The sequence below is a fragment of the Mastigoproctus giganteus genome, chromosome 11 (assembly GCF_048544385.1).
Source record: "Mastigoproctus giganteus isolate SK-2022 chromosome 11, ASM4854438v1, whole genome shotgun sequence".
NCBI classification, from domain to species: domain Eukaryota; kingdom Metazoa; phylum Arthropoda; class Arachnida; order Uropygi; family Thelyphonidae; genus Mastigoproctus; species Mastigoproctus giganteus.
Window position 1 is genome coordinate 39,413,292 of NC_143585.1, and position 26,762 is coordinate 39,440,053.

Sequence of the window (26,762 nt, forward strand, 5' to 3'; positions counted from 1 at the left end):
TGATGACATCTTTAACAACTACAGTAATCGGTCGTGTATAGGGTCCAAGAACCACTTTTCATTAGGCGAGTTTTCCTCACCCAGTCTATCCATATATTTACAGGCCACCACATAACAACACATTCTGAATTATTTGTTCATTCCAGGTGAACACATATCTCATCACTGTTCGTGTTCACGCCAGATGGATTTAGATATTATTCTGGTGTTCCTCACCCAGTGAAGATACTCTACGTGGATCATGCTGTCTGATCGGAAGCATAATCAAGCGCTTACCATATTCAAATTCTGAATTCAGTACGTCAGATGGCATCACATATCAGACATCCCTATGATGTCAGAATTCGTTAATGTATCCAGCAGTTCAAATTCATCAAATATGTTTATTATACTATTATATGTGTTTATTATACGAATGTTAGAAACATTCGCATATTAACATATGCGAGAGATCGTTCTTTCAACATTCTTTCTATTTGTAACACATCTCTCTAGCTCCTTATATCAGTGCTTTCCCCAGGACTCTGAAATGGATACTTCATTTCGTTTGTTTAGGTCATCAGTCTCCTAACAAGTGAATCCTCCAATTAATAATATGGAAAGCCATATTGCTCCTTGTATACTCTCTGTAAATTGCGTGTGTTCTGAGGTCGATTTTCTATTTGGTGGCGAAAAACCGGAGTTTCCAGTAGAAAATACCATGCAGCCCTCGCCTGAGACTGACTAACTCAGCCACATTGTGAAAAAAGCCCATAAAAATTCGACTCTGTAAGAGTCACGAAGTTTATTTCAAGAACGTGAGGTTATTCTACAAGAAATAAAGGTGATTCCCACCTCCTTCAAGATAGCCAAACCTATGACAGATCACCGGATTCGAAATTGACTGATGACCGAAAGAATTTTTTTCTAAACCTTTCATCCCACAAAATAAAAAAAAAAAAAAACTGTGGAGGTTTTATCTCCAGAAAATAAATAAACACAACCATAGAATGTACGCACGAAGCTAAATAATCCAATCGAATTTGCTGCTCAATGCGGATTACCATATCTTGGAACACACTTTCTCAGAAGACAAATTACTAGATGACAATGTGAAGGGAGGATTTAGGATTTACGGTACAGGCAGACGCGCAGATGCCGAATCATCTGCAGCACACCTAATTGTTTTATCTACCTCAACGGAAAAGCATTTAGTGCTGACCCCCACTGACCTTTCCGTGCAGCTAATAGAGATTTATAGCGGCAATATCTCAAGGGAGTAACACGTCCAACTGCAGTGCGAGAATTCAGTCTCTTTTTGGATGTAATAACTCCCTGGACGTTAGAAACACGTCAGAACACACTAAGATTCCTAAATAGTGTATTAAGACAGACAGAAATGGAAGAAAATAGTCGTCTGGCGTGTACAAATTCTACCAAAGTGAATTGATTTTGAAAGACGTGCTATTTTTATTAGAGAAATACGAATTGTATTAGCCTGCTGCCAGAGAGTGAAGTTGAAAACAAGCGATCTTCTTTATCTGTCATAAAAACAAGTGATCATTTCTTAGAACGAAGAATTAATATCAAATTTTTTTAAGAAGTTGTGAAAATCGGCACGTAAGACTGTCGAGATGTTAAACCATTTTTATGAGGTGGAGATTATGTCTAGAGAAAGCATTTTTCACTATTTTAAAAATGTGTGAAGAAGAAGACAAAAGTTGTCAGCGATTATATCCATGTCCAATAAGGCTGACAGAAATGCTCGTGCAGTAATAGTGCTCGTTGATTCCAATAGACAGATAACTTCACACTTAAACTTGGAAAGTTTCACTTTGGTTAAATAAGCATTCGCTTTATTTTAGGAACATATAATTCGGCTAAAGTGGTTCCATGTATTGAGTCAGAAAGAGCAAAACACTAAACAAAAAATAATCTCAAAGAACAACAAAAGCTCAACAGAAATGTAATTCGTTATGACATTAGTTACACTCTAAAAGTTTTAAAATATTATAACTAATGAATTGTTGGTTATGGAAAAGTGGATAGATATGGGAACTTCGAGTTCCTCTTGTGGAAAGTTCACAAAGAAAGCGATTTCTTTGTGAACTTTCCACAAATACCGTTTTCGCACTGGACTACCCACGCTGATGGTCTTCCGATCTTGATCTGTCTTTTATGGAACCGCTTTCAAATAGCTTCTTCTCCTAGTGTAATATTGATGGTGCATCTTTATTGAATCTGGAGATGAAATCAGTCTGAATATCGTTCAACGTTTTTTCAGGTATGTAGTCTTTCATGAGCCCATGTGCCGATTACCAATTCTTCCTCTATGGCGTATGGGATGAATTTGTCACTAGCAATCCATTTGGAAAGGTCAATTTAAATCTCGTTGATGGAAGGAACTTACTGAAGCCTTTTCAATTGGGGCATAGTTGGCTGGTCTCCATCCACACTCTTCGTAAATGTGGAAGTAACTCTCACACAAATCTATTTCGTTTATAACTTAAGATTAGACTGAACACAAGGTAATACAAGACAGCTACTAGAGGAAATCAATACCCTGTTGGAAAGTAATTCTCGTGTTATTAAGAACAATCCAAAGCTACACAGACCTCCAAAAATGCAGGGCCTAAACAGGGTCCATTGTATGATATGGTCATGAAATGTATTTTCTCTGTATCAGATACATTAATAAAATCTGTTGTGCAAGGTTATTACAGTCTTCATCTCCCTTTCCGTTTCGCTTTGTTGAGCACCCATTCCATTTTGTATTATCATTTTGTAGAATCTGTAGACATCTATAGAATGGTAAGTAAACAATAAACTTTCTTTTCTCTGATAATAACTAAAAGACCCAATATTTCAAACTTACACGACTACCATAAATATTGTTACAAACTTTTAACTATGAAATAATATTCGAACAAATGATATCGAGTAATTAACTTCACACTAAAACAAATCTCAAACAATTTGTGTTTGAGATTGTAAATTATCATTATACTTCAAACTTATTTTGAGATTCGATTAAACATTTAAGAATTTTTTATAAAAAAATTCTAAAAGATTCCAGAAAGGTGTAGAAGATTCCTGAATGTGGCAGAACATTGTATAAGATTCTTCAACATGATAGAATATTCTAGAAAGTGGCAGTAATGTTTCAATATTAGAGAATATTGTAGATGATTCTAGTGTGTTTTGCAATAATATATATTGAGGTGAAGGAGATCTAACTTATAAAAATCGAACACTCGTCATTCAGAAAAAGTGTTTGGTGTAAGCTTTGTGTGTTTCGTGTAAACATGGCAAGAAATAAGGAACCGAGTGTTGAAAAGAGTTGTGTTATAACTCTGCAAAAAGAAAGTTATTCAATGGGAAGTATTGGTGATTCGTTTAAGGGGGTACAAACTACCATTCGACGATTCAAGGAGACTTTCAGTTTAAAGAATAAACCACGATCAGGTAGCCCAAGATAAGACCATAACACTGATTTCTAAACGCAATCGACGACTTACTGCAGCTTAAATCCGAGCGAAGTTCAATAGGAACAGAGAAAATACCGTGTCTTCATCCACTGTAAAACTTCGGCTTGAAGAAGCAGGACTTCATGGTCGTGTAGCGGTCTAAAAACCCTTATTAAAACCGGAAACTCGAAAGAAATGGTTGATTTGTTCTAAAAGCCATCAACATTGGACAACTGAAGAGTGGAAAAATGTTCTATGGACGGATGAATCTAAATTTGAAATTTTTCGTCGAAGCGCAGTTTATGGATCGAAGCGTAGAGTTTATGTGAGACGATCAACTGAAGAAAAAAATGGCGCCACATTATTTAGTGCCTACAGTCAAGTATGGTGGTTCCATCATGATCTAGGGTTGCTTCTGTTTTTTCTGAAGTGGGTGACATCGTCAGAATCGAAGGAATTTTAAGAAAAGAAGGCTATAAAAATTGCTGAACATAATGCGATATCCTCTGGACTTCAACTTCATGGAATAAATTTAATATTACAAGACAATGACTCTCCCCCACCCCCGAAAGGGATATTCTAGAAACTAAACAACAGGAGGGGTATTGCAAAGTGTAGTGTGGCCACCGGAATAGCCTAACTTAAACCCAATGTAGCTTTTATGGAATCATCTAGATCAGTCAAGTCCGTGAAGTCTACCCATCTTCGAATTTATGGGAAATCTTCCATATAACTTGGAATAATGTTAAGCAAGATTATTATTAGACTATTATAAAATTAATCACCAGAAGGCCACGTCTGCCTAAGGCAATAATAAAATCTCCTGGAGGACATTTTGATGAAAAATGAGTACGGTTGTTAATATTTTGTTATACATTTTTGAATGCTCAATAAAAGAAACCTTAAAATACTTTGTTTTTTGTGTATTAAATCTTACATTATCATAGTTAATTTCAAAAAAAATATTAAAACTGTTGTCAAACGCTGTGATTCCAAACTTTTAGTCAGGATTGTACGTTCAAACAAACAAACAATGCGAATCGACCCAGATGCCACAATCAATTTTTAAAAAGGAATTTTTAAATGTGTTTTTAAATAAAAATAGCGAGCAGTAAGTTGGATCTATATTGCAGTTTTACTAAACGTGCTTCTAGCTAAAGGTTTCTCTAACAGGCATCAGTACATTAGTAGTCAGCACTGTACTCAGCTATTAGGCAGCGGTAATTACAGTATCTCTAATACGTCATGGTGAGTCTCTAAGGGTTGGGTCACATAACGACGTCAGCCTGCCCTAGTCAAAGTTACATGTTTTCTGCGCGAAATATCCGCTGCTGCCTAACTTAACACACTGAATGTACTCGACCTTCTGTTTTTTAAATTCCAAATACAGTGTTTTGATTGCAACTAAAATAGAAAGGATTAAAAGTAATTTCTAAATATGGTTCTGTGGAGGCACACCTTTAGTACAATCACCAGGTGACCACATTTTTATGTAACGCCACAATATCTTTAAATAACACTATTTGCATTCTATTTGCTTTCATAAATATAAAATTTTCTTAATATAAAACTTATTAAATTAAATGAAATCGAAAGTTTGCAATTGCATGCATTTTTTAAAAATTTTAATAGCAAATTTATTAGGACATGCTATTTTAAACAAACGATTTAAGAACTTATAGGTTGGAGTCTAAGTGTAATCCCATTAATTTGAATTCTGGCAAACGTATTTTAGTAGTTGGTAGTAAGATGGGTACTGCTAAGAAGGGTTCAGTGGTCTCGTTGAGTTTCGTTACCACAATATAGCCCTCGGAGTAGAACAGTTGGTAGAATCGCAGTCCTCCCCACACCGGGTGGAAAAGAGCTGAGTTCGAGTAACGTTGATGACAAGAGGAATTTTTATATCCCTTTTTAATAACGTGGCTGAGTTAATCGATCTCAGGCGAGGGTAGCATGGTTCAGCAAACAGAAAATCGACCTCAGAATACACGCAATTTACAGACAATATAAAAGAAGAAATATGGCCTTAGTCGCTGATGCTCCTAAAAACCTAACAACAATACCACAATATTATTAGTGGAAGAATACCCACAAACGTGACCTACAACAAGCTGAAAATTTAGGTTTTCCTTATTTCCCCAAATCTACAAAATCCGCCAGCACTCATTTTCTCTTTATGTTTAAGAAAACGGGCTAATCCAGTAAACCATCCAGCCTCGGAAACTTATTTCAATTGTATTATCTATTGTAGAAAAGGTTGTATTATTAAAACTGTTCGATACAGGGACCTTGATGAAGTGAAATAATTTTTCAATAAACTCACATAGTTCCACACTCACTGGTCCAAAAAAAGAAACCGTTATTTAATAGGACCATATATAGGTCTTACGCAACGGTTGATTGCATTGTTGTCTTGAAAAAATCCATCGGAGTCCGGGTAAAAATTAAGCATTGCAAGGTGAAGTTGGTCCAATACGACAAAAAGATATTCATTGGAGGTAACAGGACCTTATAACGATACGATCAGACCCAATCCGTACCAACAGAACAACATACCATAACACCATTTCCAGACTGTCTCTGGACCCGAGAGAGTTTTGATTCATAGCTTTATGAGGTTCACCCTACGTAGAATTGGTGCACAAAAGGCTGGTCACACCACATGATCTTTTTCCACTGTTCTATAGTCCAGTTTTGGCTTTGAAGGCATCACTCTGGTGAAGTATTTTGGTTTTTACAGAAAGAAACAGCTTTCGTATAGGCCCACTACTACCAAATCCCAGACTTTTCAACTTCAGCAGCATAGTTTGGTTGTAAATGAGTCTTTCTTTGTCTAAGTCGAATTTTTCAGCCATCTGCACACTGGACCTTCTATTCTGACGCATAATTCACTTTGAATTCCTGTGGTCTCGTTTCTTGGAGTACCCACTTTTTTGTCGTATTTCTTCCTTGTAGAATTGAATTTTCTTTTCGTCTTCCCTCATTATATACTTTTGAAATGATTGCTTATAGCTCCTGCTAAACCTTTCTGAAAATCGCAAAGTAAAGATCACCTTATGTTCAACTTGACATAGTTAAGAAGCCACTAGCTAACATGAGCGAAATTAAGAATCTAACCAGGGCAGTATTATTTCGAAATAATTTCAATTTACTAACAAATAATTAATAGTAGAATTATGCAAATTATTTACGGTGTTCTTATTTCCTTAAAGTTATTAAAAAGAAAATCATTAATTAAATAACAATTATTTAGAAGCTTACAAAATATATTATATACGTTTTTTTTTTAAAAGATAATTAAGTATTCAAATTATTTTTTTTGCTCACGCATCATTTCTGCATCAATAAGCAATTTGGCTATGAAAAATGTCAACAAATCAACATATTAATCAATAAAATAATGAAAGCAATATCTGATGTTTTAATGAAAAGCGCATACCAGCGGGACTCGCACATCATTTTAATATCGACCTTTTGATAGCGTCAATTTGGTTAAAATCTCTCTTTAGCTCGATATGCTTAGTTTACGCAATGCACAAAACATTAAAGAATAATGGGTGTCCCATCCCATTAGTCGTTCATAATGAGACCCGCTTTACCGCACATAAAAATGCAACCAAAATGGCGCAATAATTCATGGTGAGATGAGGAAAGATGATGTTGTTTAATTTTATTACTCCATTTGCAGTATAATAAATTATAAATTGTTTCTAGTGAAGATTTACGGATTAAAAGAGCCTTTGATAAGCACTGCTTCTCTCTCTGTATTAATTCCAAATCACATTATTTTGGCACTAGAAAAAAAGTCAATAAATTGAAAGTTTGGTTGGAAAAGAACGTGAGCCATAATTGCATGAAGGAAAAAATAAAAATGATTTCATAAAATATAAAAAGGTGTTAAAATAAATTTATATTTAAAAGCTATCAAAATTAAGAAATATTGTTGGTTGTTTTTATTTTAGCAGTAAATTTGTTTAAACACCTTTTATTTTCATATAATGACATTTGAGTGTTTAAGAAATGATATTTAAAAACAAAAGGTGTACTTATTGTAAGAAACTTTTATTTTAATTTAAGAATGATATATGAGATGTCTTACTTAAATCTGTTTAAATAACATGGGTTAGATTCTATATTTGAAAATCAAAAATAAGACTTATTGGACTTATTTATAGAGTAGCCTATTTACATTTCTGAATACAATTAATAGAAAAAAGTGTTTTGTATATTGTTATGTATACTAAGGTAAAAACATAAATTAGCTCCAAAGGCTGGTTTCCCACATTTCTTGTAATCGGTTAATAATATTTCTGGTATTTGTGCTCATATACAAAATAGGAGGAGGCTGTGGTCCTGGGGTACCCCATATGATCACCGGTACCTTGTTATGGGATTCCAATCTGAACCCTGCCATTTTCAGAAGAGCGCTGTTTAATCATCAGCAGTAGGACAACGTAAACTCTATTTGCTATTGGGTGGTGCATGACAACAGAGTATACAAAGAAAGAATAGTGAATACATTTTATTAAATGAAACTCTTTTCTCATTTATGGTGGAAGTATTTATGATTGTTTTTAATTGGCAGTGAACAAAATTTAAGATGGTCTTCGTATATTTGGCAGTCTACATTAGAGAGAGAGAGAGAGAGAGAGGTGGGGGGGGGGCGGAGGCCAATGGAAAAGGAATATATGTAGAGAGAACAAAGAAAGACGGGGGGAGAGAAACGGGAAATGGGAATAAATATAGAGAGAGAGATAGAGAAAGGAGAGAGATAAAGAAAAAGAGAGATAGAAAAAGATAAATAAAGGAAGCAATAGAAGCAGAGAAAGAGAGGAGAATGGGAAAACAATATATGTAGAGAGAATAGAGAACCAAAGGGGAAAAGGGAAATAGACAGAAATAGAAATACAAAGGGAAATAAAAAAAATGAGATAAAGAAAAATATAGATTGAGAGAGAGAGAGAGAGAGAGAGAGAGAGGAGAATGGAAAAACAATATATGTACAGAGAATAGAGAACGAAAGGAGGAAAAAGAAACAGACAGAAATAGAAATGCAAAGGGAGAAACAGGAATGGAAAAAATATATATGTATAGAGACAGACATACAGAGAGAAATAAAGAAAGAGTGACACAAATAGAAATGCAGAGAGAGAGGAGAGAAGACAAGTAGGGGGTGGGAATGAGGCCAACAGAAAGAAATAGGATAGTGAATAGTAAGAGGAATAAACACACAAACACAAAGTAATAAAAACACAAAAATGGGGAGGGAAGCAAACAGAGGAAAAAGACAGAAAGAAAAGGTAGGGCAAAGATAAAGAGGGGAGGGAATAAAGACGTAAAGGGTGAGAAGGAGGAAGAAGGAGCAGAAATACTGACAATAAAAATGTTAATAAGGCAGACACATTTTGTAAGTTTTATTTGACGTTGGCATTAAGCAGCCCAAGAAAGAAAGAAGCACTAGTAAGAAAGCTGACACTTACCTACACCATTAGTCATTCCGGTCCAGGCTTCCCGGAAGAATCGAAGGAGTCTCTGGTAGAGCGTGCCTTTAGGTTTCGGACCGGATGCCGATGAGGCTGTGGTAGTGGTGGTGGTGGTGTACGACCGTGGCTTGGCGGTCGACCTAGCCCCCGAGTGGGAGGAAACCATGCCGTACATTTTGTCCGCGAGCTCGTTGTCCCGTTGATAGCCACGGCGACGATTTTCTTAAGGGGAAGGGGGTTGACACGCGAAAAAGGAGTCGTTGGAGGGGTCGGGAGGGAACGAAGAACCAAAAAAAAAAAGTGATTAGAAAAAGGGTAAACGCTGTCTGGTTGCCAAGGCTACGCGATACGAAAAGGATCGAGCGACTCACACCTACATCTCAGCCACTTGTTGAACGTTGAGCAGCGAAGTCTCCCTAATCCTGTCTTCATCTCTGCGGGGGATATGTGCCGGATAGGGTTGCTCGCTACCCTACCCACTCTTGCGTCTGACATGCGGCCGATCGTAAAGGTAAGCCTTAGGTGCCGCGAGCTGTGGCGGCGACGGAACCGAAGCAGGTACTTCCAGTAGTCATCGCTAACACCGAGCACTCGCGCAAATCACGTCCGCAGCGGTCTGTCGGATGAACCCCGTTTGATGCCGAAAGTGATGTATATCTCCGATCCTCTCTGTGGCCACCACCAACGCCTGTTGCTTACCAACGTCGGCACGGGACCACCTCGCCATTATACGGCAGCAATGCCCGTCACTGTAACTGGCGGTGTCGATTGCCGTGTGAGCGGCGCTGTGATCGCACCCCCCAAGTTTCTCCGGCGGATGGCAACGACGCATGTGAAGGTCGCACGTGTCACGCGACTACCGCATTTGTTAGTTTCTTTCCGTAGGTTCGGCAGTAGCTATTCATCGCCGCTAGTGACCACGGATGCGAAAGAGAGTCGGCAGCGTTGAGGAATTTAATTTTCATCGGGCTGACATGACGAGGGTACCTTTCGGGGCGTTTGGCGTGTGTCCGACTACTGTGCGGGCACATCGTGAAGGTCAAAGTTCATACACCCTGGCGGGAGAAGCACGATTAGCCGCATAACAAATTGGCGTTTTCATTTTTGCTGCGCACGCTTTCTTTACTTTTGGAATGGAGTGTATACATTGTCCTTTCTCCTTCTCTTTTGTTATTCCCCTCCATTTTGTATCCACCGGATTCGCTTTACGATGTACATTTGTCCTTGTCTACGACATCCCCAACTTTCCATTAAACTGCACGTAGTTTCTATTTTACTTCTCTATTAATCATTTCTCCGGCCCTTTCTATGATTTTTTATTTCGATTCTCCAGACATGGCTTCATTTTTCGCTGGTTTCTCTCATCCGTAGAGAATACGCTTTTTTTTTCATTTTCTTTTCTTCTCTAATTAAATTTCTCATCTTAGTGATATTTTCCCATTTACTCTCTCCAGTACTTGATGAATAATTATAAAAAACTATTTTCATTTCCTGCGCTAAGACGAGGAAAGTTGAATGTTAAGAGGAATGAGAATATTTTTAAATAACACGAAGTCGGTTTAAAGGTTAAAAATTGATATTCGCGCAAAATTAACTACAATTGCTCCAATCCATATTTCTCTGAAAGCCATAATTCAAGCGTCAAAGGGACGGATGCAGCCCACGACTTAAACATCTCTGCTACAAACGCATCTCTATTTAATGATGGAAATAATCGATAGGTTATAATCGATTATTTCGATTATAGTAAATCATTCAATTATTTAGGTTACACTCACCTAATTCGAGCTATTCATTCGATCACTCGATTTGCAGACCTATCTTGTCCTTCAATCTTCTTCTGTGGCCATAAAAAAAGATAAGACTCCGCTATGACAGCCTGTTTCATGACTAACTGGTCTCTCATCAGACAGCAAGTAGTCTGTAGTGACAATACTTTGGCAAAACAACTGCTTGATAAGTTGCGATGCATTATAAGAAATCAAAGCATCAATTTTGTAATTCAGCTAAAGCTATCTGATGAAAGATTAGATCTCATTTTTTAAACAAATGAACCTTTTTTGGTGAGGCCACTGTTTGAAAGTAGTACAATACCAAGGCAACTCGTTGAGAAGGAAAATTGTTCTGCTGTCAGAATTAATCCCATTTTAAATCCTGCTGGGTTCACAAAAGGAGAATAAAGGATAAAATATTCTGAAACCATTTTATAATATTTCTATAGCTATTATAGTTTAAGTTGTAACTCTAAATTTCTCTCTTTTAATCACTAAACTTTATAAATTAGCACGAACTGCTCTTGGAAATTACAATTATGTGGTTAATCACAAGCAGCCAGTTTGAATTCACTTAAAACAGCTGACAGCAAATAAAGATAGAAAATGGCTAGTGGAGGACATATTTAAAAAAATGTACAGTTAATTTATTCCATAAACAGTGACTTATTGGCAATCACAAACAATAGATTTAATTCCACACAACCAAAGCTTTTTCAGCCATTATAACTAATCACAACTCTTTAGTGGCACGATTAAAGTAGGGGAGAAAACAATAGGCGACTCAAGAAGAGAAAGCCTAGTGAAAACTTAAGCCTCTTGCTGTTTTTATCTCTGCTATAATGACAGAGAAATTTCTCCACAGTACACAAAAAACACTTTTATTAGATTTAAAAATATATTTCTTTTTAAAAAAAAAAGTTTAAAATCATATGATTTTATCACGTGATGGAAAATAAATTCTTTATGCTTTTAAATCTTCGTTATTTTATTTTATTATTTTTTTGGCAGTATAATTCAATAAACATCATGCTAATGAATACAAGCCTAAGTGGTTTCCAAATCCAAAAGATATCAACTACATCTCTTTCTCTGCGCTGTGATTTTTCTCTCTATCAGAAAAGCTTTGTCATTCGCTTCCAATTCCAGGACATGGGCACAGAAGGGACAAAATCGCTGCCATAAAATAAACCTAATGTCTTTGCAGTTGACATTTATAGGTGGCCAGCCGGTACACGAAGTATTCTGGCAGTAGACGCCACTAGCTTCTCTCTTGCGTGGGAAGGGAGGATGACCAGTTAAATTCCACCCAGGCTCACATGATCCGCAGTGGCGTCATCCCACAATGCATATGTTTGAATCCCTCCCTCCCTCTCTCCCCTCCCCTCCCTCACAGGAGTTAGTGGAGGTGGGCTTTGGTGGCACTTCGAATGACAGAGATGGAAAATGGTAAATACACCAACCGGTGACAAGTTTATCTAGATGAGATCAACAGACCATGTGTTCTAATTAACAAGTCGGTACACAATGAACTAAAATAAAGGTAGTTATGCATTTATAAAGGGACATTAACAACAAGCACTTAGATATTTCCGGTAGAACGCACGTTGAGTGACACTTAGAAAATGTTTACGTCTCAAGGTTTCAAGTAACTTTGAAATCCCTCTCTGTGCAATTAGCGCGCAAGATGAAATATAAAGCCACGCACAAGAGAAGCAATTCTTAACTTAAATCTTTTATAAAGGCCCTTAATTCAAAATGTGATCGTTCATTATATCTTAGAAAGCACTTTATTAGCAGTCTGCCAAATTCGTGTTTCAATTCATTTCCCACGCTTAAAATTTCCTTTCGTGTTCACTGCTATTGGAAAAGGTTCTAATTGTTGTTCATACGTCACGCAAAATACGTCATTGCACGTGCGATGACGTGTATATTTCACCACGCGTCATTTCCAGGTATAACAAAATGGCTACCATTATGTGCTATTTTTCTTTAATGATAGTGTGATCGTAATGGTTTTTTTTTTTTTTTTTTTATACTCATCGTAGCAAAACAATACATTATTCTAGTTTCACAATTTTATTTTCTTTTAATTTGATTTTTTATATATAACAGATATCTGCGTAGTTTCGTATACATATAGTGTACATAGTGTTTTGGGAGGGGGCGCCACCGGTGCTTTCCCACAGCTGCGCCATAAGCTCTCTTGTGAAGTATACTGTACTCTGCAAAAGCCAGAAAAGGTATTGTGTGTGGTATGTGAGTAGAAGCGTGCTGTTGTTATTTTCTGGCTTTTGGTCGCAGGGCCCCTGATGGAACCCCACATCACCCGTACACACCGCTAGAAGGTAAGTCAGGCAGCTCATTATTCTCTGGCTGGTCTCCACCAGGGTCGAAGACCAAGTTAAAAAGAGAGAGAGAGAGAGAGAGAGAGAGAGAGAGAGAGAGAGAGAGAGAGAGAGAGAGAGAGTGGGAAGAAGGGGAAGATTAAGAGTGAGGAGATGTAGATGAAGACATCCCCCCTAATTATCGGTGGAACATTTTCTTCCCTATCCCCAGGGAGAGGGAAGAAAAGCCACCCAGCGAGGGTGCTGGATGTGGTTGCCTGTTGGCATTAAAGTAGTCTTAAACCACCGGTTCCTACCCAAGCCAAGAACTGGGTTAGCAGCATCCTACCCAGGTGTACCCGGGTTAAATTGGTCAGGTAAAATCCTACCTAGCCACGTGGCTGGAGCAAGGGGACTCTACCCTAGATGTTCCAGGGTTAGCAATCTATGTAGGTGGAAGTAGAAGAAGGTCAATTCCGGTATGAAGATCGGTCCAAGGAAATACTTCAAGTCGCCGTAAGTCCTAGTTATGGATAATAGTATAGTCACAACAGGTAGAATCGTGTACGGTTTAAGTGAAGTCAAGGTTCAGTTGACAAGCGTTTTAGGTGAGGATGCCCAGTTTGATCCTCAGGTTAGGAGAAAAGTGCAGAGGGAGAGATTAGTCACGTTCAGGAGGAATGTGGTTTTCTATTGCCATTATTGTTCTTCTGAGGGTGAAAAACATCTTAGCGAAGTTGGTAGAAGCTTGATAATACTAACAGTAATAATAGTAATTGTAATAGAGGCATTTGATGCAAGAAAGCAAGCACATGATCTTATGTAGAATCAGCCAAAAAGAAACCAATTTCATACATCCATTCCCTCTAAAAGTTTGTCCAGAGCCTCCTTGAATTTATTTAAGCTATCAACTTCAGCAGCGACAGATGGATGTTTGTTCCAGCAATTAACCACCCGCTGGCTAAAGGCAAATTTCAGCACATCTATTCTACGACAGTCTTTCCCCAATTTGAATTTATGCCCCCTCAGGTTCGCAATATGAGGAAGCTGAAGAATCCCATCAGAATTCAGCGTGCTCAACCCATTCAATGCCTTATACACCTCAATCAGATCACCTCGCAGATGCCTAGTCTCCAGCGGCTGCAATTTGCAGAACTTAAGCCTCTCTTGGTAAAAGGATCCCTTCATTCCCCTCACCAATCGTGTTGCCCTTCTCTGTATTCATTCTAGCAACTCTACATCCTTCCTAAAATGGGGCCTCCAGATCTGCATGCAGTATTCAAGGCGTGGCCTGACCATTGCCTTATAGAAAAGGATAATCACCTCCTTTTCCCTGCTAGCAAAATTCCTATATATCATTGACAAAACCCCATGACCTGCCCTGGCAGCCTGTCTGCATTGCTCAGAAAACTTCATGTCTGACTGCACAATTACTCCCAGGTCTTTTTCGTTTTCTACCTCCTTAAGTTTAGTACCACACAGTTGGTACGTTCCTCTGGGGTTACTTCTACCCATATGCAGTACTTTGCATTTGTCAAGGTTAAACTTCAGTTGCCACTTCTCAGCCCATCTGCCCAAATTATCTAGATCCTGTTGCAGTAGCACACTGCCATTACTGTCATTAACAACCCTGCCAACCTTTGAATCATCTGCAAACTTCGACACTAAGCCTGATATACCTTCATCAATATCATTGATAAATATACAAAACAACAGTGGACCCAACACCGAACCCTGTGGGACTCCACTAATAACATTAGTCCAAGAAGAGCAGCACCCATTGATTACCACCCTCTGTCTTCTCCCACTCAACCATCCTTTTATCCATTGTAGCAACTTACCCTTAATACCATTCTGCTCCAATTTGTACAATAGTCTTCCATGCGCAACAATGTCAAAAGATTTCCTGAAATCCAAATATATGATATCAAAATTATTTTTTGCATCCAGTTCCTTTGTAACCACATCATAATATCCTATCAAATTTGTCAGACAAGACTTTCCCTTAACAAACCCATGCTGTGTCTGAATTATTGCTGCAGTCTTGTCTAGATGATCCTGCAATGCATCTTTAACCAGTGACTCCATTATTTTACCCGGAACAGAAGTTAAACTAACTGGTCTGTAATTACTCGTGTCACCCTTCGATCCCCCTTTGTGAATTGGGGAATACTGTTGGTCTGTTGAAAAGGTGCTCTCTATCTTGTGTAAAGTCGTATATATCTGTGAATAGTTGGCTAAGAAGGTCCTCGTAGCGAGGGTAGATGTAGACCAGATGATGCTAGTTTCTATCAGGCCGCAGTGGCAGTAGGGATCTGCAATAATGCTCAGATATGTTAGTTTTTGGTTGATGGGGCCATATTGGAGACTTGGAATAAACATTTGCTATTTCTTGTATAAACTTCTTTTTGATGGGTCCCTTGGTAGAGTCGGTCCATCGTGCTTGCCAGATTTGGTTCAGTTTGCTAAAGCGAACTGGTTTTCTTGCTTGATAGTATCCTATACAATAAAGCCATCCGACAGTATAACGGTTTGCGAAAGTGAACTCCCTTTAGATGTGACACTAATGTCGACTGTCCATTCTGTATAAATTCTGAGGAGAAAGGGTATTCCAGTTCACTCCTCACCTACAAATAGTGTGAATTTCGCGCATACGGATGTTCGGACAGTAATCAAGATTCATATTTTAAAAAAAAGAAGGGAAAAAAATCCACATGCGTGTACTATTACTGTTGAAGTACGAAATAAGCCCCCCCCCCCCCAAGCCTTATATCATTGAAAACGAACCGCCAAGAAAGAAAATATGTTTTAAAAGTATGTTTTAGCACAAATCATGCGTAGGAACAAGTATCCACACAAGAAAATGATTATATCTGGAAATCAAAAATGAACAGAATGTTAACAACATAAATATTACGTGTAGTTCCCGTGTCAACAAGCCAAAAATTTGGCAGTTGTCATACTGCGCGACTCCTCTCTATGATTGCTGTATTTTTCTCAAAGCGCTAAAATTTTGAACTGTATACATTGACGACAATGATATGGCGCGAGAGGCATACGGAGCAATAAGAGCCCCAGCACAGTTCCACTCTTGAAACAAATAAATAAATTTTCTGCTTATACTCCAAAATGACTACATAGTCAGAAGAGCTTACAAGATAGAGAGAGTACAAGAGTATTAGTATTAGCAATGGCCACATGGTGCAAGGAAGCCCATGCTTATGCTGCACCAGCCAAAAGAAAAAAAAATAATAATAATAAATAAATAACAATAATAATAAAATAACAAAAAATAAATAAAATAAAATAATAATAATAAGAAAATTTTTTTTAATTATAATAATAATTAAGAGAAAAGGAAATGGATAACCTAAGCGTTTCCCTCCTCCCGTAGGTAATTATCCAGCTGACCTTTGAACTTTACCAAACTGTCAGCCTCTATCTCTTGCACTGCTTCTATTGGAATGAGCAGCAGCCTGGAAAACAAGATGCAGGATATTTCAGAAACTGCTGGGAGTCATTGCAGTACAAGTAAACACATCGCCTTTCGTAAAGGCGACTACGATGGTTTGAGACAGTATTTAAATTCTATACAGTGGGACCAACTGAAGATGTTACCAACAGCAAATTCAAAATGGGAAGCATTCAAAGAACTTATCTTGGAAGCTACTAGGCTTTACATACCAACTAAGAAATACAGTTCAAGGTTTAGGCCAAAATGGATGTCAGATGAACTAATGAGGCATATGGCAGGAAAGAAAAATGCATGGGATACATACAAATTACCACGTGACACAGAAGCCTATGATAGATATAAGCTGGCCTGTAACCAAGTTACAAAGGAGGTTACGCAGGAGAAGGCAGATTACGAGAAATATTTAGCAAAGGATGCAAAGAAAAACAGCAAAGAATTCTTTACTTATGTAAACTCTAGAAGGAAATAAATGAATCAGATTGGTCCACTGGATATTGATTGTTCAACTGTTTATGATCCTGCTGAATTGGCAAACAAACTAAACGAGTATTTCACATTTACATTCACCCATGAGGAGCTATTCAGGAAGGGGAATGCCAGAGGTGAAGTAAACACTGGCAGTGAGCTAGATGATCTTGTAATAATTCAGAGTAAAGTGGAGGAGAAATTGTTGAAGATAAATACAAGAAAGGCACCCGGGATGGATGGGATCTATCCAGTTATATTAAAGGAGGCAGCAAAGGAAGTAAGCAATCCGTTAGCCATAATTATGAGAGCTTCTTTATACTCAGGGGAGGTACCCATAAACTGCAGATGTGCAAATGTGACCCCAATTCACAAAGGAGGATCAAAGGCTGACAGAAATAATTATAGACCTGTGAGTTTAACTTCTGTTCCAGGAAAATTAATGGAGGCACTGGTTAAAGAAGCACTGCAGGATCATCTAGATAAGACTTCAGTTATAGCTCGGACACAGCATGGTTTTGTTAAGGGGAAGTCTTCTCTGACCAATTTGATTGGATACTATGATGCAGTCACAAAAGAACTGGATGCAGAGAAGAACTTTGATATTACATACTTGGATCTTAGAAAGGCTTTTGATACTGTTGCACATGAAATACTGCTGCACAAATTGTAGCAGTGTGGCATTGGAGGCAAATTGCTGCTATGGATAAAGGGATGTTTGAGTGGGAGAAGACAGAGAGTGGTAATCAATGGACACTGCTCATCGTGGACTAATGTTATTAGTGGAGTCCCTCAGGGTTCAGTGTTGGGTCCATTATTGTTTTCTGTATTTATAAATAATATTGATGATGGTATATCAAGCTTAATGTCCAAGTTTGCAGACGATAAAAAGGTTGGCAGGGTGGTTAAGGACACTACTGAAGCTATATTGCTGCAACAGGATCTGGAAAGGTTGAGCAGATGGGCTGAGATGTGGCAAATGAAGTTTAACATTGACAAATGTAAAGTACTACATATGGGAAACAGCAACCGCAGAGCAACGTATCAACTCTGTGGTACTACACTGACAGTGGCAGAGAATGAAAAGGACCTGGGGGTAATTGTGCAGGCAGATGTGAAGTTCTCTGAGCAGTGCAATCGGGCTGCAAGAATAGCTCATAGTGTCTTGTCAATGATATACAGGAATTTTTCTAGCAGGGATAAGGAGGTGATTATTCCCTTGTATAAGGCAATGGTCAGGCCACACCTTGAGTACTGTATACAGGTCTAAAGGCCTCATTTCAGGAAGGATGTAGAGCTGCTGGAACGAGTACAGAGAAGGGCAACAAGATTAGTGAATGGAACAAAGGGTTGTTCTTACGAAGAAAGGCTTATGTTTTGCAAATTACAGTGTCTGGAGACTAGGCACTGGCGAGGTGATCTGATAGAGGTGTATAAAGCCTTGAATGGTGTGAGCATGCTCAATGCCGATGGGATTCTTCCTCTTGCTTAGAATAATCACCTGAGAGGGCATAAATTCAAATTGAGGAAAGGTTGCTGTAAGACAGTTGTGCGGAAGTTTGCCTTTAGCCAGCGGGTAGTTGGTTGGTGGAACAGACTTCCATCCCTTGTTGTGGAAGTTGATAGCCTAAATAAATTTAAGGCTCAGCTGGGTAGGTATTTCGAATGAACGGAAGGGTGAAATGGAAGTGGGTTTTTTTTGTGGCTAATGCTGCATAATCTTGCTTTCTTGCATCATATGCCTCTACTAATGCTAATACCACCATTATAGGTAGTACCATTATTCCAGTCATTTATAACTCGCTGGCTAAAATAAAACTTCCTGCAATCCAGTCTAAACATCTCTCCCTGTAACTTGAAATTATGGCCTCTTGTTCTACAGTCATTTATAACCGTGAAAATTTCGTCCTCATTCATTTTGCTTATGCCTTAAACACCTCAATCAAGTCTCCTCTAAGGTGCCTAGTTTCCAAGCTCTGAAACCCAGTATTCGAAGTCTTTCCTCATATGGACGCCCTTTTGCCGATCTCAACAGGCGAGTTACCATTCTTTGGACCCTTTCAAGAAGAGCAATGTCTTTCTTTAGGTGCGGTCTCCATACCTGCGGTCTCCATACCAGTGTTCCAAGTGTGGTCTAACGATAGCCTTATACAATGGGATTAGGACGTCTTTATCTCTACTAGCAATTGTTCGATATATCTTCGATAGGACACCATGGGCCTTCCTTGCAACCTGTCTACAATGCTCAGAGAACTTAAAGTCTGACCGTATCGTGACACTCAAGTCCCTTTCCTCCACTACCGGCTTTAGTTCAACTGCACCAAGTGTATAAATTATTTTGGGCTTACTGTTCCCCAGGTGCAATACCTTACACTTTGCTGGATTAAAGCATAGCTACCATTTTTCTGACCGTCCCTGAAGCCTATCTAGATCACTCTGAAGAAGCTCTCCTTTGTAATGACCTTTAACTACTCTACCAATCTTTAGATCATCTGCAAATTTAGACATCACGCCCTCTATCCCTTCATTGATGTCATTTATGAAAACCAAGAACAACAGTGGTCCTAATACTGATCCTTGGGGAACCCCACTTCTTACATCAACCCAATCTGAGGAATAACATTTATCACAACCCTCTGCCTCCTCCTGCCCTGAAGTCATCCATCTATCCATCTAAGGATTTTCCCTGTGATTCCAATCTGTTCCAGCTTATAAAGTAACCGCTCATGTGGGACTGAGTCAAATGCTTTGCTGGAATCCAAGTGTCGAAATTATTCCCTGAGTCCAGCCCTTGAGTGACCCTGTCAAAACAGCTAACCAGATTAGTTAAACATGATTTTCTCTTTACAAAACCATGCTGAGTATCCTTCAGAATTCGATTTCTATCTAAATGATCCTGAATTCCAACTTTGATCATTGTCTCCATGATTTTCCCTACTACTGACGTTAGACTAACCGGCCGGTAATTTCCCACTTCACTCTTAGAGCCATCGAAAATTTCATATTACAGTATTTAGCAGTCACTTGGGCTCAAACTACAGTCAACTAAAACGCTTGTATTACATTACGCCTGAGTTTGACGACTGGGTTACGTGTGGCCTAGTTCTACTCTATAATAAAGAGCTTAGCCATCTTAGCCATCGAGAGGTTTGAAATATTGTGACTGGTCACTGATTCGTGTCCTGTAACTAGTCTCTGCTCCATCAGCTATCCAAGATAGATAATACTAAATGCTGTAATTGCAGTCTTAATTTTATATCTGCACATATGGATGAGCGGTCAACACAGTAATTTTCTGTATTGAGTACATTAGATAATGCTCTTAAGAAATGTTTGCTAGTCGAAACAAGCACTAGCCCTCTCTCTGTAATCCTTCCACAAAATTATAAAATTTTTCGTCCCAGAGCCTTCTATATACATTACCCTACCATTAATATCTGGACACTCCATGGATGGGGAAACAGTTCCTATGAATGTAACACGGAACCCGCTATAAATATGCACATGGGCTTCGAACAGACAATTGCAAAAGTGAGCATGCAAGATGACACGTTCAACAGAATTACCTCAAAAATTCAACAGAACTGATCACCTCAACAAATGCTAGACGCCGATTAACATGGTGTAAGGAGCGCAAATCCTGGACTATATAGAAGTGGAAAACAGTCCTATGGACACACGAGTCGAGGTTCGACTCTACCAGTCTGATGGCCGTTCCTGGGCGTGACGATGCCAGAGGAACAGTACTTTTCTCATTGTATCTTCCCAACAATTAAGTTAGGTGGAGGCAGTGTCATGGTATGGGGCTCCTTTCATGGCTTGGGCCCATTAGTTGTTATCGACAAAACCATGAATGCTGTGCAATACCAGGACAGCCTGGACAATTATGCACTTCCAACATTATGGCAATACTTCGGGGAAGGCCCGTACCTGTATCAACATGACAACGCGCCATGCCATACTGCTCTGGTTTGAGGACATGGGTGTGGAAAAGTTGGATTCGCCAGCCCAGAATACTGATCTAAACACCATCGAACATCTTTGGGATGTATTGGAATGTCGGGTACGTAAAGTGAAATTCCATTCATCTTAACTTTCCCCATTTGTAAACATTGTAAAACTTCTAACATTATTTTAATTATAACGGATAAACCAATAAGATTATGATGTTGAGATTTTTTGCATTGTAAATGTTTTTTTTAACAACAAAATTTTAGTTCCAACTTTTACCCTTAGGTGATAAATTGTTTTATTCCCAAAAAAAAAAAAAAGGTTTAAAATATAAAGAATTCTGGAACAAAATTTTTGTAACATCAAGTACCGAATATGAGAACAAACCTAATAATGTGAGTGAACGAAGAAGCCAACCTTTCTTTTCAGTTTGTCGTGAAGCCATTTTGGCACTTAATACACGCATGTCACGTTTTTCTGCTTGCTGATCAATTGCTTCTTCGACCTGGGAAAGACTCTTGAAACTGATAGCTCTCCAAGATCAGAAAGAAGGCCATATGTTTCTTTCTTTCTTTTTTTTTTTTTGACAATTTAAGTGCTTTTGAAAACAATGGTCTCTTGATACTACGATATAACCTTGCACTGATGGTCAGATTTCTACACAGTTTTTTTTCTGCTTAAAAAAAATAATATATATATATGAAATCGGTTAAATATATTGTAATTATCAATATTAGTTAATGGTTTAATTAGGGTTTCCAGCTGAAAATGATTTTATGGAACAGTACATAAAATGTATACAACCAAACCTTTTACAAACGCATTTAGAAATTGTGAAATATAGTGGGGAAGGGGGGGGGCCTGTCATAAACATTGCTCACTCCAACGCCTGAGAGTGCTATGAAAGGCAACAAACCTTGTTTTTATTATTTTGTTTCCTAATTTTGATTTGTAACCAAGGAAAGATCCAATATTTTTAAAATATGTGCCAAAATGAGAATATATAATTATACGAATATAGGGTGCTTCAAAATAAGGGTACTTTTTTAGAACTTACACAACGAAAGCTCCATAAATTGTCAGAACTGCACGTGTTTATAAGACTTTTCTTATTTGGGACCCTAAAATAGGATGAACATCTTTCAAAAAATAAAAAACGGGCACGCCTGCATAGATTATTTTTCAATATATTCACCCCGAAGTTCAATATACGTAACGTTTTTAATCTGCAAAGAGTTTAAGCCTTCAAAAATTTTTCAGGTTCCACACCTGATTTTAGCTCTTAGTCATATTTAAAATGAGCCCCACTTGAGGTTTCTCAACAAATAATAGTCACTAGATCGTTCAAACTGGGCTTTGTGCAACGGGGAATTGTCATGGAGAAGGAAAATCCCATTACCTAAATTTCCATATTTTTTCCCTAACTGCAGCTTAAGGCTGGCATAATATTCTCCTGTTATTGTGGTTTAGGTGCAAGGTAATCAAATAACAACAATCCTTTTAGTGTCCCAGAAAACTGAGACCACACTTTTTCTCTTGCTGATGGTTGGTTGGTTGGTTTCGAAACTTGTCCAATGTAGGAAATCCCTTTTGTTCATTATCACCAGTCACCAAACCAGATAAAAATCTATAAGGATTAACGAGAATTAATTTTAAATTGTCTTTTGATGACTCCATCCTCTGATGTTTGTCATAAATGGAAAGGTTTCTTGGAACCCATCACGCATAGGCCTTGACCATTCCCAAGTATTATTGTTAAAATTCTTCCATGCGAAATGTTAAGTACTTTTACAAGTTCAGACTGTTTTCTAAAATTCATTCTTCAATGATGGCAATTAGTTCAGAATTGACTGTATCAGCTGGCAGGTCAGACTTTGGACCATCCTCAACTGACCGTTCATGGATTTCTTTAGCATTTCTTCCCTCTTTGATCAAAAATTTGATTACTGAACGGTGCTCGACGTGCTGGATATTCATTCATCTTCCACCTACCAACATAAAAAAATTAAATTTCAGAAACTACATAAGACATTGACGTACATTGTTTTCTCCATTTTACTTCATAAGACAATAATCTATCAAAATAACCTATTCTATAATTTATTAATACATTTTTTAAACAAGAAAATATCTAATCTTAATAAAGAAATCATTACTTTCTTATGATTGTGAAAAGTGGATGAGTATTTCCATTCAGAAAGGAAAATAGAAAAACTGGCATCCTTTACTCTGAAGTATTACGCCCCTTTGACATTGCTGAAAGTAAGGGCTTCGTTGCATTAGCTCTAAACCCCATCGATTTAGGAGCGACCTTAGACAAAGTGAATAAATAAAAAGCGTGTTGACACACACAGGACCACAATTGCCATCCATGTACAAGGGACCGCAAAATATTTGAGCATTTGTAGACTGACCCATATCGATGATGAGAATTTGAAGTTTAAAAAAAGAAATTTAATGTTAACGTACGATTTCCCAAATCTGCAATAAACGGCTGCAAATATGAACGCTTAAACTGCTTACGTTTCTTCGGAAAATTGATTTTGATATTTTGTTGTCGCAAGACACATTTGTCACTGAAAAAAAAAGAAAAGAAAAAGGATATCAGAGACCTCATAAGCATTCTCCACTTACTCAACTTGAGACACGGTTGAATGATACCAAAGGAAATTCGAGACACACGAATATGGCGCAGTGAAAATGTGAAGAACTAAAACAAATCTTTACCAAACCACATAAAATGGAACTCAATCTCATCTCGTAGGCCAGAGTACATGAAAATTTTAAAGGAACCATCTTTTGTTCAAAATATATTATGGTTGAAGAAATTCGGTGTATTTTGCGATGAGTTGCCTTGATATTGCGCTATTTTAAACAGACGACTTCACTATCAGATGATTCCAGCTTGTTTTATTGAATTCTTTCTTTGATCACTCGTTTTTATTTATTAAATAAAAGAGCGATTTATTTATTTAGATTTTTCTATATAGAAATGTATAGAAATGTCTAACTAAAAGATTATCGCGAAAGCTCACCTTGACTTTCTCGATATGTTTGCCCCCATAAGTTCAGAGAAGCATTATGACGTTGTTGTTTATGATAAATGGTTTGTTATCAATGTTTGAAGTCACATGAGAATTTAACATCGCTCAGTACAAGAATGGATTTCAATGTTTATAGTTACATTATGTATTTCCGAGGGCCTAGAAACGCATATTGGAAATACATTAAGGATGGATCAATACGAAAATTATATAGCCTTCTAAATCTTTATATTTTCTATTTTCCAAACCAACATTTGTATCGAGGAATACTCCAGCTATTGAATAGTTATCTAAAAATGGTAAACAACATTCACACCTTTAAAAAAAGAAGTCTCAAGGATCTGTCAAGTTACGTTTAAATTCTCTACACGTGTCCATTCTATTGATCACTTCTGTACTTTAGATACACTATTGCTCACGCTTGACTAGAGAAAATTTCCTCGAAGCTCTCTCTCTGTGGATCGGTGACTTTACAAAGGCGGAAGTGCGATAAGCACAGTTCGAACAGCACGAGTGGCATTCAGGGCCCCTTGTTTGCCTTGTCAACTACAACGTACAGCTTTAGCGGGTGTTATAAGCTGGTAGGTTGGTTCGTTCAAGCAAGGAGGAAATACACCGTTGGAATGTCCTCTAAATATGGAGACATTCGCTTTAGGATGTTGTATCAATGGCTCCATCTTTAGCAGCAAGTGAAGCCGAACTGGAGACATATTTACACAGAAATCTCGGAGAAAATCTCAACGTTCTAACTGGAATTACAACACCATATTGACCGGCCTGTGTGATGTACTCTAGGAGATACAACGAAATTACGGTTTCTAAAATTTATGAAGTTTACCAACTGTCGAATTCGGCAAGAACAAAAAGGTTTAGAAGCATTAAAAGTTGCCTATGATATTTGAATTTTCCAAATCTTCCTTCGGGGTTATATTCAGACTATTAATGCATCAATGAGCAAGTTAAAGGGTTTGTTTCACTCCACTGGTTACATTTTACTAATTTCTCTGCATAGTTTCGCCAAATGTTGATTGCTGGAATTTTCTCATTAGCAAAGTTCCTTAATGATTTTCTGGATTTTAAACGAGGATGTAATAGTTTAATATATGCCTTTGTTCTTCGATAGATTGGAATGTTATAGTACCAGGATGAATCTGAAGACTATCAAAAATCGCTAAATTCAAAAAATTTCCAACAACCTTTAAAGTCATCAACAAAATCTTACTAAACTTTCGCTGATCTTAAATATTCTTATCTATTAGACGTCTTTAGTAACCAAATGGCCTACATGAATCTTTAATCTTCAAATATGAGGAAAGAAAATGATTAAAGATCGTTCTTTTACTTTCTAATCAATTAGAGGTGGTTTATTGGCAGCGTGTCCTCGACATAAACTAGCCAAAATATCTGGAAAAGTCATCAAGACTTAATCCACCAGTGGATGTTATCCAAACCATTTACAGTGATTCCATAGAAGGAGATAGACCAGATTATTATCCAATTTCTTATTAATACATCATTGGCACGTTGCCAGTTCCCAGAGAGATAAGTTTTCTAGGTTAAGGAATCAAAATTGTCTGTCTGATATTTCTGAAGGTAATATGATGGTGGTAAGACGCCTAGAAATAGATTACGATTGAGACTTTTTTGTAGGGGTTATGGACACCGTGACATATACTATCGTTTCTTATAATTATATTTCAGAAGTAGTTTATTTTTCTGGTACAGATATTAGGTTCACGAGAAGTCGTGACTTTTAACAACCACTCTAGCAGTCGATTAGCTGAAATCACTTCCAGGCATAGACCAAATCAGATTTGTGTCCTGGCAGCTTTTTTTTTCCTAGCAGATTTTCTGCTGATTCTTCGCTTTTACCCAACAGTGTTTCACAGAGGGTAAGGGGTGGTTTAACAGCGTGAAACTTTATCATTTCGATGCCTTAAGACAGAGTATCGTCAAGCGGACAGCTGCAAAATGTGTCAGCACCAGAATACAAGACATTTTCTTCTTCCATTGTCTGTGTGTGTTAAATGCAAAAGGTCGGGAGGATAAAATTGCCTCCAGCGCGACAACGTCACGTGACTGTTCGACAAGGAACGCAGAATTAACGACACTCGATTGCTGTCACCTGCACCAGTCTTTGGCGGAGATCTGCGGCCCACTATTAATTACAGCAAGATGAGTATTCTCGTCATCCTTCTTGTCACCTAAATGGGGTAAGAGATAGAGAGAGAGAGCCAACGAACATAGTCTCGTTTACGATGTGCTGCAGAGTTGGGTGGTCAAGATAATAATAACGTAATCAAACATGATTAGAGTTCCCCCTAGAAAGTTGATAATTTACCAAAACAGAGGTAGTCATGTTAGGATGCTCCATGTCACAGAGTAGATTACATACAAAGCTCTATATAGTAATTTATGTTGTTGTTTTTTTGTCAGAATTGCCATTACTTGACAAGAAGGCGTGGATATGCATTTTCCTTCGATTTGCTCCTCTATACCAACCATTATCTACGATGTGGTGATCGTTTTTATGCAAATAACAATGTTACTGTGCATCGCTGAAATTTGGCAACCATCTCGTTTTTTTTTAACCCTTCATGATTGATGTTGAGTTCGTGGTTTATGCTTCCTAAGCTTTATTATTTTGAATATTAAACCATCAAAGAGAACGCTAATGCAAAAAAAAAATTAATGCATTAATATTCGTATAGCGAACCAACAAAGCAATTAATATTCTTGCGTTTTAATTAATAACGAGACATGATTAAATATAGTCATTAACTGACTCCGACCTCATGT

General features: G+C 37.8%; 1 protein-coding gene across 2 annotated transcripts in view; it reads right to left on the reverse strand.

Annotated features, from left to right (window-relative positions):
- Positions 1 to 26,762, reverse strand: part of LOC150077929 (Kv channel-interacting protein 4-like) — a 322,570-nt gene that overhangs the window by 169,682 nt on the left and 126,126 nt on the right. The window contains exon 1 of one of the 2 annotated variants that reach the window (XM_090385341.1): positions 8,927 to 9,684. The exons of the other annotated variant lie outside the window; for it this stretch is intronic. Coding sequence (XP_090241467.1) covers positions 8,927 to 9,104 — 178 coding nt within the window. The 5' untranslated portion in view covers positions 9,105 to 9,684. Of the gene's footprint in view, positions 1 to 8,926; positions 9,685 to 26,762 lie in introns of those variants that run through there. 2 annotated transcript variants of the gene reach the window in all.